We start from the raw sequence: 19,077 nt of genomic DNA on the forward strand, positions 1-19,077 counted from the left end.
CATGGCGTTTTTGGGCCGTGTTTATTAAGTGCGTTTTCAGATCGTTAAAAACGCATTCGTTTTTTGAAAACTCATGCGTTTTTGTCCGTTGCGCAATTTCGGAAAAACGGACCAAAAAAGCATGCGTTTTAAAAAAACTGATGCGTTTTTTAACGATCTGAAAACGCACTTAGTAAAAACGGCCCAAAAACGCCATCTGTGTCTTCACCCTTACGTCCCTGATCCCACTGTGTCTGCTACATTAATTATCTGTTCAAAATTATGCAAGGAAGCTACTACTACCACAGTCACAGTGCCTGGATCTATGAGTAAGTGTCCCTGGTTTATCATGATGGATTTTGATGGTAGATTTGGCTAGTAAGGAGGCACCAGTGTTGTCATGGTGGCACTCTAGTTTGCCTGGGAACATTATGGCTGTTAAAAGGGCATTGTCCCTGTTTTGGACATATTGTGGCAAGCATAAAAGACAGTTCTATGAGGTTTAAAACTGTGGCAATTGGGTAACTTATCCTACAAAGGTACACTATAGCTAAAATACACTTCCATGTTAGTTCAAGCTGGATACAGGGGAGATGTTGCTCTGGACCCAAGCAGCTGGAAGGGCCCACTCATGTGCCTACCATCACAAACATAAGGGCTGTTCCTCTGGGCGCTGTCCAAAAGTACAATCATTATTTCTTGTATAGTGAAGGGGAGTGATAATCTGTGTCCAGTAGGTGGCAGCATCCCCCTCCTGCTAGGGTACAGTGTTCTCAGTACAACCCTGTTCTGACCATGGATGCAGGATGGAATTGTACTCTCATTATCCCTGCTTCTCTCCCAAGACGCAGGAAAAGGGGATAAGACCTTCGGTGGGATTCTCTAGGGGGACGGAGAACTAGACCCGGGGAGGGGAAAGGCTTGTTTTGTGAGACCTGGGGAGTTTGCTGTGTGAGAAGGGGGTAGCAAACATTGAGGAGGAGTAATCCCTACACGCACCTGGACATACTATAACATCCTGGTGCTGCGGGGGTGTATGGAGAGCGCTCACAGGCTGAGCTCTCTCCATACACAGCGGGTGTCGGCTGTATAATACAGCTGACTCCCGCTTGTTACTACCACGGTCGTTGCTGCCACCGATCACGGCAGTTCACCTGTTATGTGTCTTACCACTTCATGAGCGCCGCCATCTTGGATGGCTGATCGCCGCCCTTCATCCTACAAAAATAAGAGGATGCATAAAAATCCATGTGCGCATAAAGCAGACATTCTGTAAGTGTTAGTTATCAAAGTTTTTTTGCTGTTATGACTGTCAAAAAAGTAGAACATTTTGAATATTGATAATTATTCAACATTTTCACCAGATATGTTTTTTTCATAAATAAACGCAATACATATCAAAAAATTTTGTAACTAACATGAAGTATGATGTGTCATGAAAAAACTATTTCAAAATCACTTGGATATGTTAAAGCGTTCCGAAGTTATAACCACAGGGCAGATTAGGAAAAAAAAAGGGCGTGTAAAAAGAATCTTTGGTGGCAAAGGGATAAATCTCTGCATAAAAGTCAATGTCAGTGCTATTCTCTCTGGTGTATACGGTCAAGTTCAACAGAGAATTTGTAGCTGTCCTCTTCCTAAATATTTTGCAGATGTGTAGCTAGCAGGGGGACAAATACATTATTATAACTATTGTGTCCACTAGGTGGCAGCATTGTTCATTGATGCTGCCTATTAAGAACAGTATATGTACTGCTCAAAAAAAACACTCTCAAATGACACATCCTAGATCTCATTGAATACTTTGTTCTGTACACAGTTGAATGTGCTGACAAAAAAAAAAAAAAAAAAAAAAGGAAATCAAATTTAGTAACCAATAGAGCCCAGCATTTGGAGTCACCCGCAAAATTAAGTGGAAAAACACACTGCAGGCTGATCCACTTTGATGTGGCCTCCATGTGCCTGAATGACCTCCATACAACGCCTTGGCAAACCACATAAGTGGCTCAGACAGTGCAGCTCATCGAGGATGGCACATAAATGCAAGCTGTAGCAAGGTGGTTTGTTGTGTCTGTCTGCTTAGGCCGCGGTCACGCATTCCGCCAGGTGTCCGTTCGTAACGCGACGCTAGCGCACAGGGGGCCGTACTTGGCCCAGAACGCACATGCGTTTCCAGGGAAACGCATGCCATTGATAAGCCGATCGCATGAGTTTCCCTGGAAACGCATGTGTGTTTGGGCCAAGGACCACCCCCTGTGCGCTAGCGTTGCATTAAGAAAGGACGCCTAGCGGAACCGTGGCCTTAGTATCCAGAGGCGCTACCAGGAGATAGAACTGTACACCAGGAGACATGGAGGGGGCCATAGGAGAGCAACAACCCAGCAGAAGGACTGCTATCTCTTCCTTTGGTGTAAGGAATAGCTCTATCAGAGCCCTGCAAAATGACCTCCAGCAGCCACAAATGTGCCCAAACAGTTCGAAACAAACTCCATACGAATGACGTCCACAGGCGGGCGTTGTGCTCACAGCCCAACACCGCGCAGGACCCTTGGTATTTGCCAGAGAACACCAGGAGTGGCAAGTTCTCCACTGGTGCCCTGTGCAGCAGTGCCCACAGATGAAAGCAGGTGCACACTGAGCACATGTGACAGACACGACAGTCTGGAGACACCAAGGAGAGCAATCTGCTGCCTACAACATCCTTCAGCATGACAAGTTTGGCAGTGGGTCAGTAATGGTGTGGAGTGGCCCTGGATTCCTCCTAATGCAGGACAATGCTAGACCTCATGCAGCTGGAGTGTGTCCGCAGTTCCTGCAAGATGAAGGCATTGAAGCTATGGACTGTCCGGCTTGTTCCCCAGACTTGAATCCAATTGAGCACATCTAAGACATCATGTCTTGCTCCAAGGATAGATGGAGTACTTTGCATCTGTCCCCCAGAAACTCCAATGTGATGAACATACAAATAAAATGTGGTGTGAATGAAGCCTTAGACTCCCCACCACGACTTGAATGATAAATATAAGGGCCCCGTAAAATCTGCACAGATGAGCAGCACTACAAGAGACATAGCAAATAGCAATAGCAGATACAGCAAATAGTTTTGATCTTTTTATTAGATTTTTAGAAAATCCATAAACAATTACAAGTAACATATCCATAAAAGTAATCAAAACTGCTACCTAGGAGGGTTAGTGTTGCATTAACTTTAAGCAGCCTATGGAGGCATTATTATCAAAGCTAATTTATGGCACAAATCATTTTTGTTACAATTCTCGCAATACAAGTAAGAAACACATTAATGTTACATTATCAAAACTATAAAAAGGAGGAAAAAGGCAAAAGGTTGCAATCTATTCATAAATAAAACTACATATGGCACTTCTATAAGGCACTAGAGGTTGTGCACGGCTGGAAGGATGTATGCGTCTACATTACACACAGAGAAGGCACTAATTCAACAGCTAGAAAACAATATTTGGCTTCAGCTCAGGCTCTTTCCCTGAACATTGTGTAACTGGAGGCTAACAATCACAATGTTTAGTCTATATATAAAGTTATACACATACACACACATTGCTGTGGTCTTTAAATCTGTAAAAAGCATCGAATACAGCCCAGCAGAAAGAAAGAAAGATATAAATTTAAGGCACAGTTTAGATATTTGGATATTTGTACAACATAAAGCAACCAAATATTACAATGGTGAGCAAATTAAAGGGGTTTTCTAAACAATCAGATTGGTGGTGGTCCAATAGCCAGCACCTCCACGGATCAAATAATGGAACAGGAATAAGACCGCACCATTCTCAATATGGAGGCAGATAAACTTACTGCAGATTCATTTAAACGGCAGCTAAGCTCAAGTGACTGTTCAGCCACAACATCTTCCCCCTTTAAAATGGTTAAGGTCCATTTTAAATGGCTGCGTTTAGTCTGTGAAACACAGAATCTACCTTGGCCATTTCCCAGACTGAACACCGTGTGGGGACCAGGATTCACAGCATCACGGTTATCCATCTTGCTTCAAGTCCTTGCCTTCTCACAGGACTCAACATAAAATTATGATTATAGTATGAGACTGGACCATGGTGCTGTGAATCTAAAACTGAAGATGCCATATGAGGCCAATAGCTCAATTTAAAAATGTGATAAAGCCACAATTTCTAAATAAGGACTTGTCTAAAGCTGGCCACACATTAGGGATTCCAGAAAAAGTTACCTCAACGAATACTCAAAATACACCTCTGCCACAAACTATGACTACAGTGGATGTCAATTGATGGCATGCATATATGGTTGCAACTACAGCACTGGAAAGAAACATAACAGTAACACATGGACAGATTCCTGCATTTGGTCAATATCAGTCACTACATTTTTTTCACAAAAAGGAGCAACTAATTATAAATAAAACAGTCTAAGGGCGAATTCAGATGAATGTATGCCTGCCCGGCTATGGCAGTACACTGGAGAGAAGGAAGGGTAAACTCTCCCCTCTCCATAGGGATGTACACCGCATGGCCGTACAAACGGGAAAAGATAGGATATATCCTATCTTTTCCCTGTGTATGGAGAGGTACACATGCGTGGCACCATCCCGCTCCGTGCTTCTATTATCTATGTATGTTTGTGTGAATTCTGCCAAAGAGAGCTTTTTGACTGAATCACAATGTTTTATATTGAAGTTATGAGAGGACGTCCTCCAGTGCAAATTTCTAAAATCCAAAACAAGAAAATAGGTAGTGGGAAAAATGTGCAGCGGGTTTAACATCAAACAATCTTGGTGAACGGAGTGTTAGATATAACAAAAACAACGGAAATACTTTAACCAACTCTTAACTATGTGACAGCAAGGGTCTTCATATATGTATGGAGCACTCTCCAGCAGAAGATGGTACACAATGGTCTGGTTACTGGCAAGCCAAACCTTACATGTCAGAGCATACAAGGCACTTGACAATAGAGGTACGCTAACCAAAGCATTTGTTTCTTTTGTGATGAACGTTCTTTCACAGCTGGTCCTGGAGTAGTGGCCATTGGAATGGGAGACTGGTCACTGCTAGGGTAGGATGCAGGTTCACACTATATGAAGATACTGTTGCTCTCACAAGTTGTAGACTGGAAATCCATAACGATGAAGAACATCCAGAACTTAACTTTCAAACTTGGAGTAAGGATTATCCTCTTTAAACAAACCTAAAACGTGTAAAAAGAGAAAGTTAAAAACTGGAAACATATCAAAAAATCAAATATGAGAATCATATTTTTTTTTATAAAAATTTCAATTGGCTCCGATATTTAAAAACAGATCTCCTTCTGTCCCAGAACCTTTGTACTGAAATGATCAGCAGGAAGTCCCCGGGAAACCATGCATTGTACGGGAAGGAGAACATGGGGCGGATTAATCTTCCTCTTTCAAAGATAAGAAGGCAGGACACTTACCAAAGACATTGCGGGTGAGTGCTCCTACACAAAAAGTAATAACACCTCCTCCATTATAACACAGGAGGCCGACTCGCTCAGTCCCTTTTGCAGGGATTGGAAAAACACAGGTTAGTATCTTTAAGTTTTTTTTTTTTTGTTTTTTTGTTTTTTTTAACTTTACGGCCACCTGGTGGTCCACCCCTTGTAGGGAATGGGGGACAATATAGAATAAACATTCTACATTCTATATTGTTCTATAAACATTCCCTAGAATCCCCCTCCCATGAGGGCAATGATATTTTCTTTGAAGTAATCAGAAAACCGTGTTAAAACTTTATTTCACGAGAAAGTTTGTCCAAACTACACTGTGCAAACCCAGACAGTAAATACTTACTGTGCCCCCATGGTGCAGCCACCAGTCTACTTTACACTGCTGAATGGACAAAAACCGCCTACAGTGAGGTCGCTGTTCCCTTTGATTTGACTGGGGAGGTACCTTACCCCATTTTTAGAAATCTAACATAGAAAAAAATATTGGATCTGTACATTTCTGAAAGTAAAACTGTAAAGTGTCTGCCTAGTGTCTGCCTGCTGAGGTTTTATCTTGTTCACCAGGCTGCTCTCCATCCGTCTGTAACCCTGGAAATCTGTACAGGACGACGATGGGTGTGGGGACAGGCCTTTTGGGTAGGGCAGTAGGACAGGAGTGCACACTACATTTTGCTAGGTGCAGGAGAATAGCAGTTCCCATTAAGAAAACAGGACTTTGAGTGACAGGGTCGGCTCCAGGTTTCAATAGGCCCCTTTGTGTATTTTTACATGGGTATTTTATATAAAGCCTCCCTCCCCCGTTGGATTCCTTATGTACAGCCTTATGTGCCCCCACCCACCCCCAGCAGCTATGGGCCCAGCACTTGGCGCCGGCCCTGTGTCTCATCACATGCTTCTGGTCATCCAATTACAAACATGCTGTCCTGATACGTGTGAATGTCCTTCGTGCTCTGGCTCAGTGCTCTTAGTTGATGTCACAACTAGGAAGTGCGCCCACTTCAGGAATAGCGGAATAGGATATTAAAAGAAGTGCTGATACATATACCAGCACTGGAAAGAAAGCCCTTCAGAACTCTGACAGACATTTCACACACTTACCATATTTCTTCCTAATTTCATCATGTCGAGACTTCATCTGAACCCTCCTGAAAAGAAAAAAACAGTATGAAGCCACAAAATGACTGGATGCTGTTAATTACCATTTACTTTCTGTACATGAAACAAGCCCAGTTTGGTAGGTTTTTTTTCCCCATCAGAAAAACCTGCCAATTTCCATTTTTCTCTAAAGGAGTATGTGACATTAAAATGTGGTTTGGGAAATCACCCTAACAGTCTTTCAAGGTCATGTACTGCAGATTAAATAAATGGAAATTAATGATAAGTTGCATTAAATGTCACCATTTTATTCCAGTAGAGGGTCAAATACAACGTGGGACTTGAATATGCATCTTATTTATCAATCCTGATATTTTTTTATAAATTTGGCAAACAGTAAAGACATTGAGACCTTAGCGAAATTCATTGCATACTTCCTCCCCCAAATTAATTTTGTTAATGTATATATTTGTACTTCTATATTTGTTATACTTGTATTATGTACAGTATTTATTAGATACGCGAGTATGTGTGTGTAATACTTCATCGTGGATACAATTTAGAAATAAATCTAACCTTGAACAAAAAACCCTTATTTAATAAACAGACACTGTAGAGATCTCTCCGCACACAGCGAAACAACGTGTAAGCTTCAGTACTTCCTGCCATTGTATGTGGCAGGTTCCAGCTCTTCAAGAATGCACTGGCTGTCGACCTACAAGCTCGCCTCACCAGATTTAAAAAGGGGTTTTCCAGGGAAATAAAATATACAATTTTGCATATGATATGTGCCTAAGGGCTCTAACATGATAAAGCTTAATTTATAGTCCAGACAAAGTCTCTCCCCAAATACTGGAAAACAGTAAATTATGTTTTATTATTTTATAGGCCACGGAGCAGAGCACTTTGACTCGATTTGGCTTTGCTGGAAAACCCCTTTAAAATTAACCCTAGAGGCGTTGAAGGATTTGGTCAGGTTTATGTGAATTACGTGATGAAAGATTTATTTATTTTTATGGATAAAGCAGAGTAAACCAGGAGAGTTAGTACTGCAGGGAAAGCCGGAAAGTGTATAGAAAAATATATGACCTGACTGAGGGTCATCTCAGACAATAATGAAAGGTTTTACAGCAGTGTACCATTTTCTCATGACATTCATTTTACTAGTTATACCTTTCTTCTTGGCGGACTCGTCTCTCCTCCTTTTCTCTAATGGATTTTTCAGTCTCCAAGCTTGAGCTGATGGGAAAAGGAACCAGTGAGATTTGATGGATCTGGTGTGTATATTTTCATGACTAATAAATCCACTTTTATTACTACTTAAGTCAGTGGTCCCCAAACTACATGCGGCCCGCGGACCGTTTTTATCCGGCCCCCGCCGCATCCAGGGCTTGGAGCGCCAGCGGCTGCAGTCGGGCAGGGGCCTCTGTCCGTCCTGACAGGAAGCTCTTGTCCGTCACTGTTATAGTGCTTGATGCGGCCGCTCAAGCACTATTACTGCAGGTGGAGCAATGTGCCCGGAAGACAACCCCGGGGCACCTCGCTCCTTGAACCTGGAGGCGCGGCCGCGTGATGACGGCACCACTTCCTGTACGGCAGCAGCCAGAAGAATGAAGACGCGGGAGCCGCTGCCAGAAGAGAGTATAGGATTTTTTTACCAGCAGCAAATAGATTGTGGCGGCTGGGGGCATCATACAAAATAATTAATGGTGGATGGGCAGCATATGAAATAATTATGAGGGGCAGTATTATTCAATAATTAATGGTGAGGGGTCCCCGTTTATTTCAAAATTAATTGACCCAATTAATTAATTGAGCCAATATATAAAATAGTTCACAAGGGGGTGCAGTATATTAAATAATTGAGGGGGGCCCAGTGTATTACCGTTGCAGTCACATGTACCGCTATTTATTTTTAAACTTTAGTCCGGCCCTCCAACGGTCTGAGAGGGACAGTGAACGGCCCCCCTATGTAAAAAATTTGGGGACCCCTGACTTAAGTAATAAGTAGACAACAACTGGCACAATGATTGCGGAATAAGTGTACACCTCAAATCAGCCTGGCAATGGCTCCTTCCAAAGTAAAGTGTACTAAAACAAGTCCATAGCCAAAGGGAGATGATGCCGTTGTCATGAGCAACATTTTAGCTAATCAGAAACTTGACTAATAAATCATTTAAAATTAGTTACAAGTTTCTAATAAGTTTTGTTAAAGCAAACCTGTCACCATGAAAATGCAACGTAATCTGAAAGCAGCATATTATAGAGCAGGACGAGCTGAGCAGATTCTACACAATGGGGCACATTTACTTACCCGGTCCAGTTGCGATCCAGCGGCGGGTTCTCCGACACAGATTCGGGTCCGGCCGCCGATATCCACTAGGTGTCGCTGCTGCCGAGGTCCGCTGGAGTTCACCTTCTATTTCTTGGTGCAGGTAAGTGCGTGTCAAGCGACGCTTTATTTTAAAAAATACCGCAGTTCACGGCGGAATTAATCACGGTTAAAGAGCAGGAGGTGCTCAGAGGATTTAGTTTTTTCCAGCTGCCCAGTACAAATCTTAAATTATTACGATTATTAAATATTGACAACAGGAATTACAATTTGTCCCACAGACAGAAGTCAACATATAATCTTTATTTCTATAGTGCCAACAAATTCCGTAGCGCTTTACAGATTCCACATACAGCTCTGTAATGGAAAAAATAAGAACGTTCTGGCTTTCGGAATGTAGGGAGTGAAAAATTAAAAAGGCCCATGATGTTAAAGTGAACCTGTCACCAGGAATCAGATTTTTAGCTGGTGACAGGTTACAATAGCCTATGCTGTGCCGATTTAAAAAAAAAATGCCTTTGAATCACTCCGTATTTTATAAAACTTATATCACATTGTGTGGCTCCCTGCCAGCAGCGCGTGGTGAGCCCCAGCCAGGGGGTTGGGGAGCTGCAGCAGCAGCCTGTGTGTGCCTGTGTCTCCGCATGCATTGTTCATCTACTCTGCACCATACCCCTCCCTGCTCATGACAGGAAATGGGGAGGGAGCTGGACCAGTGCTGGCAGGGATCCAGGTAATCTGAAATAAAGTTTTATAAAGTGCTAAAAGGATTCTGAATGCTGACAAAGGCATTATTAAAATCAGCATAGCATAGGCTATTGGAACCTGTCACCAGCTAAAAATTACATTTCAGGTGACATATTCGTTTAAGTCTTATGGTTTCATAGTTCCTATCCTTTCATAGTTCCTATAAACCCATGGATTCCATTAAAATTGCAGAAACTTGGGAATTAAAAATCACAGAGAGAGAGAGGACCTTAGATACCTGGTAAGACTTACTTTCTGTTTTTCTTTTTCCTACAACAGCAGCAGCAACAGATGATCACGGACAAAATGAGGACTCCACCGACCACAGAAACGGCAATAATAACCGCTTCAAAGTTAACTAAAATAAAAGAAATATATAGATATAATCTCATGGTTAGTATGTAGGTAGATCCTCCACTTCCTTACCATATGTACCTGTACTAAGCAGCTATTCAGGTGGAGAAACTAAAACATTTAAAAGCTTCTATAACAGATTCATGAACACCAACGATAAAGAGAAAACTTTATGGCAGGAAATTAAGGGCGATTGCTACTTAGCGGTAATCACATGAGAGCACATGAACATTCCTGAGCGCTCAATGGAAGATTTGTCCAGCCGGGGGCTAGAGGTCCCAGACACTAATAAGAGGATATTATAACTGCAGACACGGAAACACTGTCACTTTATCAAGCTGAACCTTAAACTTTGGGCTGCAAACACAAGAGAAGAGATAATATACAATCCTGACATTGAACCCAGCTTCATTCAAGCAGCTTGAAGGTAAAAGTAAAGTCCTCTCTTGGCCATCATGTTTCTGTAAAGTGTATATAAGTGTGTGTGTGTGAGGGTGGTAAAGCTCAATTTTGTGTTTATATCACACTGAAAAGATATGGCAGGGTATTAGTTAATTTACCGCTATACATCTATTAGAAGTTCTGCTCTGCTTTCTTGATATGTAAAGTGAAGCCTCCTGTCTTTTACCTCATGAGACAGATATTCCTATCCCTAAAATGGCTGCAGATGGAGGGTCATGTGATCTCTATCTGTCCATGAACAATCGCCCTGCCAGGACCTTGATCATAAGGTCCGGGCAGAAGGATTGCTCATGGACACATCACCTGACCCTCCATCTGCAGCCATTTTAGGGACAGGAATGTCTGTCTGATGAGGTAAAAGACATGAGGCTTCAATGTGTAGATCAAGAAAGAGAAGCAGAACTTTTAATAGATGTATATTGGTAAATTACCTAATATCATGCTCCCACACACATTACAAAAAACATGAAGTGGCCAACCCCTTTAAATCATTATTACATGTGAGGAATGGAAAAACAAAGCTCAGAAGTCAGTTCATGCCTCAATATCAACTAAGCCTGTGCTGAGATGGAAAGATTGTAAAGTCAGCCTACAAAAGGGTCAAATGAAAGGTAAATGGGAAAATTACAATAGCAAAAACCTGCCTCATGAAGCACACAGTGTAAATATGCATTACGTTTACTCAAGAGATTGTAAACCAGCTCAGGGAGATTCTGTGACCTCCTTCATTTCCCTATAGACGGTGAGCTCATACAGGCAAGGCTCTCTGCATACCTATTTGTGAGCACTGACTTTAATAGTTATACCCAATATTACAGATCTGTGTTACAGATATTCCACTACAGGCACTAATATCCTACCCACAGGAGGGGAAACAAAGTTCTTATCTGTAGGAGCAAGTCTCAACTCTGTAACCCACAATGATCATAAAAACATTTTTACAATACTGCAGAACATTGGGGCAGATTTGTCAAAATTCTATTTGATATTAGTATTAAATGCCTTGCACCATATTTATCAAAGGTTTAAGAAAGAGTTCAGACATTTTTACAAATAGAATGGAAAAACCGATGTGATATCTTCTCCCGCCCAGCAGGACTCAGAACTTCCTGTGTCGCTGGCTTTTGGCGGATGGCAGGGCCTGTGTAGTCATTGGTGTGTGAACGCCCTACTCCATAATCACTTCTCCTACATCAATGGTTATGACAGAGGGTGTGCATACAATAATATCTGCACCCCCCTCCATCTGATGAAGGAGGCCAGGTGTGGGAAATCACTGGAAGTTCCAAGTCCTGCCACTCGTGGGTCACGTGACTTATCGATATTCGCACCTTTCCGAAAACTTTAACAGTGTAATTACCAAATTAGGGTCCCTATTAGGGTGTTATACTTAAGCTACTTCATTTTTAGAATAGTGGAAGACCCCTTTAAAGTAAGCTGTACTGCTATACAACTCCCTTTGGAATGAGATGGCTTTTCCCTCCTCTCTCATATATACACTGGAGGAGATTTATCATTAGGCGGCTCCTTGGGACAGTTCTATGGTCTGTCTTTGGATCTCTGCTGCTCATCAAATTCATTGAAGTGGCTTTAGCCCTTTAATAAATGTTCTTATGCTCTATATGTGTCTGGGATTTTCCTTTCAAAAATTCGCAAAATGCATCAAAAGTTTTTAAAAAAGTCATGAATCTGGCTTTGCATGGCGTTTCACTAGCAGTAGTTCTATGTTTATGCCAGTATAGTGAAGTGGCGGGAATAGTCATGTGCAACTTTTGAGCAATGAAAAGTCGCAAAAATCCTTTATGTAACTTATATTATACCAAAAAATCTGACCAATAATAATAATTCTTTATTTATATAGCACCTACAGATTACGCAGCGCTGCACAAAGCATGACAAATTGACCCCTGTCCCCATGGGACTCACAATCTAATCAACCTACCAGTATGTTTTGGAGTGTGGGAGGAAACCGGAGGACCCAGAGGAAACCCACACAAACACAGAGAGAACATACAAACTCTTTTCAGATGGTGACCTGGGTGGGACTTGAACCCCGGTCCCCAGCGCTGCAAGGCACTTCACCGTGCTGCCCATTGATAAATTTACCCAACTGGGTCAGCCATATTATCCGCCATCCCTCTGGTGGGGCAGCCCAACTGCGGGCGGTCAGCCCGACACCCATTGGAAGACACATGTAGACAGAATAGGATTCATTTTCTTAAACATTGATAATTTTCTGGAGCACTAGAAACCAGTGTCAATTTTAATAATTTTTGGATATTCCAATGTCTTTATCCTGTGTTCTAGGTAATCATATACTGGTTAAGCATATATCCTAGTAAACAAGCACCAGAGATTATGTACAATAGAAATGGACATACAGCTATTCAAATATTTACTCACCCCAGCATATCCCCCAGCGGGCATCCTTCAGTTTACACAGCGAAGATGGAGGCAGGATGTTCTTAACAGGATAATCCAGACACTTTCTGTCAGTGTTACACCATAAACACTGAGGAAACAGGACATGAACATGTTAGAAAAATCTCACACAAGTACTTCATGAGCACGAGACCGGAGAATATATGCGCCACGTCCTATATTATATTTAGGGGTCATGACACGGACCACAGATTCATAAAACCATCTTAGGCCCCTTGCACATGAAGGCACAATTTTGCAGCCATAGCCATGGTGTCCATACGTTCTTGTGCAAGGGATCTAAGACTGTGGCTCCCCGATGTCAATGTATGGGCAAACAATATATATGCTAAAACATATGCCCCTACATCTGACTGCACTTTTCTATGCAGAAAAAGTTCACCATATATACCAGCTGACAGATAAAAATAGCATTATAAGGAGGTGAAGGGGACCTAAAGAAATGTTTTATGAACATGCCAGAAAGTCTCCTGACATATACTCAAAAAGTGTAGCATAAATGCAGTGTGACAATAATATACTATTAATCTCCTATTATTTATATGGTGCTATGGATAAAGCTGGCCACGCAATACATGAAGGAATGCTGACCAAACCCAGAAATACCATTGTGTCCAACCAACCATCTAAGGTGTATTGGGGTGTGCATTCAACTTTCCATTGAGGTCAGGGAAGGGTTGGGCACGCTGGATTTCTACGTGCCATAGATCTGTTGCCATAGATGTCCAGTAAGTACATACTCCCTTGTCCCAGTTTAGAACATATACACACATAAAGGAAGATTTATCAAAAGTGTTGCAAGGTAAGATGGTCTTACGCTGCGCCAGACTTATCAAATAGTCAGATGCTGGACAATAAATCTGGTGTAGTACAAGAAGGTCTATTAGTACTTTGCACCAGTAAACACCAAAATATTAGTGTATACTCATTGATTTTGGTGCTCAGGCCATCTTGTGAAGCCACAACCCTTTTGCCGTACAGTCGTAACACGCACACTACATGGAGCCATCAATCTGCTGTAATAAATGGCGTCATCTGGTCCTGTACAAATCCAGAGCTCAACCACAGCAAGAACAATGACGCTCACACACAGGGCTGATCAGAGAACGAGGCATCGCACTGCACAGATGACATGAGCTCAGGAAGTGAACGATAATAAGTAGTAGGACATCAGCGCCATTGCCATGTAATCACTGCATAGAGATCCTCATCACATGCAAAAAACAACGAAGGAGAATACATCGACTTCTATTTCACCAGAAGCATTACAACACAGGGTTGTGCGGAGGGTCACCAACTAGGAAGTTACCTCACAACTTTCCGATTATAAAGAGACATTGCAGAAAGCAGAGAAAGAACAAAATGTAAAATATGAAACTTAAAGTGTCTAAAACTTGTGTGCTGAAATAATGGCTAACCAGCAGGCAGGCCGTAGAAGTCAATAGGAGTCTACTGCAGAAACCAAGGACTTTGCTTCAGTTTTTTCGCCAACAGGTTCCACAGTAAAAATTCATGTTACTTTTTCCAACTTGCGTTTCTAACTGTGTCAACATGAACCGGCTAATGTATGCAAACAACAGGCTTGTCAGGGAACACATAGCATGACGAGGACTTTCACATATGCAGATTAACTATTTACATTTTCCCTGGTCGAGGAGCTGTACAATAACCTACAGAGCCCCAACTACCAACAGAATAGTAATAATTTACTTTGCAAATCTATAAGTATGTAGCCCCAGGACTGAGCCTTAGGCTGCAAATGCTAATGGAGATCTCAGTGACTACTTCACATGCAAAGACTCCTCTCTCCTGTCTTCTGATACATGGTACTTATCCTTTAAGCATGACATGTACACACCCTAATACTGCATAATGATTAGTGACCGTGGCTCTTCATCCATGGTGGGAAAACCTGTTGCTGAAACTAGACATCTCCATTTACCATTGTCATGCACTTTTGGGTCTCTATTGATGTCTTCATCTTCAGATCGTATCAAGAGATTTCCCCACCTCACCTCACCTTTTGGAAGCTTGTAAAACACTCAACATCTTCACAATAATGCAATGTACTGGGACTAAATGAAGGATTTACCATGTCACTATTAAAATAATGGTTTGATATTTGCCTATGTTATTTCAAGGTCACAGGAGTGAACCAGGAGAGAAGGAACTGTTCTGCTCCACAAGGAAATATGCTTAGGGAGTTTTCTGGGGATTTACATATTTATACCTTATACTTAGAGGAATTTTCTAGTTATATCAAATGACAGAGAGTGGGCTGGATGGATGTCACATACAGATGTCACATATAGAGGGTAGAGGACTGGAAACTACAAACAAGAAAATAATGCTCAAAGTCAAGTCCTATGCAGTGTGGTCCATGAAATCGGATAAATCGCTGATTTATGACACTCCCCTGACAGGAAGAGAGAAGGGTTAGGTAATATAATATGATCCACTCCATCATTTTATCCTGGGGGAACTCTCTCCCAAACCTAGTTTAATGTACATACACTTTTTGGCTGGGTGCATGTGTATGGAGGAGCAGGAGATACAGCAAAACCTCGGAGCAGGCTCCTCAAACTTTGTACAGAACATTGGTACTTTTAAAGGGGTTGTCCAACTGTAATAATACTTTAGGTGCCAGGCCGGGAAGGGCTTTTTAAAAAAAAAATAAACTTGTAGTGTTAATGTCCCACGATGTAGTCCGTCGAATCCGTGCCCGTTTATTTACAGGGGTGTGGAAGCACCACTCCAACAACCAGGTGGCCTGACACAACCACCCGTCCCTATGCCCCTTAGCTGTTTCAGGCGCTGGGACATTGTGATGGGTGACCGTGCCAGGCTGCCAAAAGCTATGGGAGCGGAGCTTCCGTGCTCCTATAAACATAAAGGGGAACAGCTCAGACATACTGTAGTGCAGGACACTGGAGGAGGCGAGTACAGCTCCATTAAAAAAAAAAAAAAAAGACCTCCCAAGCCGGCCCCCCCCCCCTCATAAGGGGTCAGCTTACATATAATTGGTATAATTAGTTTTAATTCTTTTAGAGAGGGAGTCTTCTCATAGGGCTGGTCTTCTGGGGAAGTTTTACAGTATCTGTCAGCAGTACATATCTGTAAAATCTCAGACTTCATAATTCTAGTTATGCACTAGTTCACGGCAGCCCATACCAAACTGGAAGGACAAACAATACGAGACATAGCAATCTCTTATGTCAGCGACTTCACTGCAGCACTTACCGACACATTTTTCAAGCAATCCTCACAGGTCGTGTTTGTCATTTTGGAACATTCTGTAAAACATTTTAAATAAGGGAAAAGTTACTTCGCTAAAACTTTCATTACAGATTTAATTATTTTTAAGGGGGGGGGGATCAAGACTGACGGCAGGGGACTGTCAAGTTATAACTCACTTTTTTCTATACAGTAACAATGATGAGGACAACACCTTTAATTGATTTTATAGGAGGAATACATCCTGTGCTTTGGGCATAGTTGTTTGTAGGTGTTGTGCAACACGGCTATAAAATAATGACACACATGTAGATGAGGACATTGCTCATCACATCGGTGACTATCACTCTACTAAACACTCTGACCTAATAATATCACAGGTCAACAACAGTTATGACAAGCGTGAGCGCTGCCAATAAATCTCACAGGATTAAATCCCATACACAGGCCGCGCAGCCGGCGCAACACTGTGCACACCCGTGGTTTATCTCCAGCCAGGTTAATAAGATTAGTTATTTCAGCAGCTGGTAAATCAGAGCACAGAATAACAATCAGAGATGTTTGTTTAGTACTGGAACCAATAGCAACTTATACTAGCGGCATGTGTAATGACAGCCCCGGGGAGAGCTCACAGGCATCGAGAGAAACTAAATAACACAGAAGTCTGGGGAGAAACGTTTCCATAGTATATACATAAAGCTACGGCAAGGGGCAATAACCCTGGCACACACAGGCATGTGTGTATATATATTATAAATAATGGGAAAATTAATGTAAACATTGCCATTATCGATATAAACATTAGATAATTGGTATGCTCAACTCCGATATGTATGATCCCACAATTGTATGACAGTGGCCAATTATGTTTATACTTACAACACATGTATGTTTGGGAGAGTGAGAAGCAATGGGACGTTCGCTTCACTACTATATGAAGATAGAGATTTACTTATCAAAAGATACAAATAGTAGAGAATCGAGGCGATCAAGCTCCACAAAGCAGGGGGGTGATAAACACTGTGGTAGTATTTTAGGTTTGCAGATACTGCCCTGACCGTAGATTAGTGAGGAGCTGTAGGGATCCAAAATGCTTTACAATTGAATAACTGGAGCGGAAGTCAGTAAGAGGAACCGTGGATTGTAAAATATTGCAACATTAGGATATGTAAGAGGCGCTAAGCAGTGATCTATGGGCAGTGCATAGGATATATACATATAATCCTGCTCCATCATACTTTATTTAACAACCCAAATGTGATGGGATTGGTGCCAATCACACGTGACTATTAGCGCCATCTCATTCATACGGGGCAGCGCTTCCAGTGCATCGCCCGGTATGGACATTTAGAGGGATTCATCATCCATAGGATCCCATAATTACCACATACTAATAGTAATACTGCTGTAGGAGGACTACAGTGATTTACTGCACATCATAGGCAGATTTCAAAGTTAGGAAAGAAAAGTTAAAGCAAGCTCCTTGCCACCTAGGGGCACAGCTGAACCCCATAACCTCTGACCCCCTATAAATACTGAATAAGATCCACAACCCGTGAGCACGATGCATGATGGGATTCAGAACAGCCACAGGCTGGAGACAGATAAGACATAGTATGTGATTGCTACAGGGTCAGTCCTATATATCCGCCCTACACTGCAGCCTCACCTGTCCCATCAGCGGCGTAAGCTACAGCCAAGAGCCCGAGCAGCGCGGCCAAGCAGCGGAGCAGGAGCAGCCCCATCCCGTCACCAGCCGCGTCCTTCTGCCGAGGCGACCCGCTTACAGCACGTGACCCGCCCCGCTCGTGACGTCACCAGGCCCAGCCCATAATACAAGAATGTTTTGCTTCCTCTCCGCCACATTCGGGGGCGCTGAAATGTCACGTGGTCGCCACGCTACGCCCTGACCAGAATTCTGACGTCACCGCATCGCTTTCCTGGTCACCAACGATTGTACCGGGAGACGGGAGTCGTATGGGAAGCAAATATGTGGAAGATGGAGGAGAGAAGCCACAATAAGAGGGGGGTGATGATGGACAGGGGCCACAATATGATGGGGATGGAGGACAGGGGCCACAATATGAGGGGGATGAAGGACAGGGGCCACAATATGAGGGGGACAGGGGCTACAATATGATGGGGATGGAGGACAGGGGCCACAATATGAGGGGGACAGGGGCTACAATATGATGCGGAGTGGAGGTTGGGGGCCACAATATGAGGGGAATGATGGACAGGGGCCACAATATGAGGGGGAGTGGAGGTTGGGGGCCACAATATGAAAGGGATGGAGGGCAGGGGCCTTAATGTGAGGAGGATGAGGGACAGAGGCCACAATATAAAAGGGATGGAAGACAGGAGGCCACAATATGAGGAGGATTGACGAAAGGAAAGCACTATATGAAGAAAATAGAGGGCAAGGGGCCACAATATAAAAAGGATGGAGGACACAAGTTCACAATATGGGTGGGGGGAGGCCAGGGGTCACAATATAAGGGGGATGGAGGAGAGGGGTAGGAGTACAGAAAGCTAGGCAATATAAGTGTGTGGGGCGACAAAAAGGGGGGTAAAATGAGGTACTTTATGGGTACATAGGGGGGGACAGGGGCTGGCTATATACTGCAGAGGCTGGCATACTATATACTGAGGGGCAGGGGGCTGGCAGGGCATATACTGCAGGGGGTTAAAAAGCATTGACTTTATCACATATGATTCCTCTCCATGGCTGCAATTTAAAAAAGTTTGTAAACTTATATGAAACCAGAGGCATAACTAGGAGAGGCTGGACCCCATAGCAGATTTCTGCATGAGGCCCCCTTCCCCTTAAGGTGGCGGGCGGGTGGGCGGGCCAGGAGGTAGGTGGGTGGCCAGGTTTACAAGTGCAGTAGCTGGGACACAGAGGGAGGGGTCGTGGCAGTGCGTAGTATGTAGTATGGCGAACCTTTTAGCGG

The 19,077-nt window shown here is 42.9% G+C and overlaps 1 protein-coding gene across 1 annotated transcript; it reads right to left on the reverse strand.

Moving 5' to 3' along the window:
- Positions 1-3,077: 3,077 nt before the first annotated feature.
- On the reverse strand, positions 3,078-17,956 carry PTTG1IP (PTTG1 interacting protein). Its single transcript, XM_072121286.1, has 7 exons — positions 17,793-17,956; positions 16,130-16,182; positions 12,851-12,959; positions 9,884-9,989; positions 7,726-7,791; positions 6,556-6,602; positions 3,078-5,178 (listed from the first exon to the last, which is right to left on the reverse strand). Exons 1-7 carry the CDS (start codon positions 17,866-17,868, stop codon positions 5,135-5,137), a joined length of 501 nt encoding a protein of 166 aa, XP_071977387.1. The 5' UTR covers positions 17,869-17,956; the 3' UTR covers positions 3,078-5,134.
- Between the last annotated feature and the right edge of the window lie 1,121 nt (positions 17,957-19,077).

This window comes from Engystomops pustulosus, chromosome 8 (genome assembly GCF_040894005.1).
Source record: "Engystomops pustulosus chromosome 8, aEngPut4.maternal, whole genome shotgun sequence".
Classification (NCBI taxonomy): domain Eukaryota; kingdom Metazoa; phylum Chordata; class Amphibia; order Anura; family Leptodactylidae; genus Engystomops; species Engystomops pustulosus.

Excerpts from the sequence above, each read along its gene's own strand:
- PTTG1IP (XM_072121286.1), bottom strand. The coding sequence starts at position 17,868 with ATGGGGCTGCTCCTGCTCCGCTGCTTGGCCGCGCTGCTCGGGCTCTTG. Across the intron at positions 16,183-17,792 it reads TTACGCCGCTGATGGGACAG|AATGTTCCAAAATGACAAAC; the intron begins GTGAGGCTGCAG and ends AATGTTTTACAG. Across the intron at positions 12,960-16,129 it reads ATTGCTTGAAAAATGTGTCG|TGTTTATGGTGTAACACTGA; the intron begins GTAAGTGCTGCA and ends CTGTTTCCTCAG.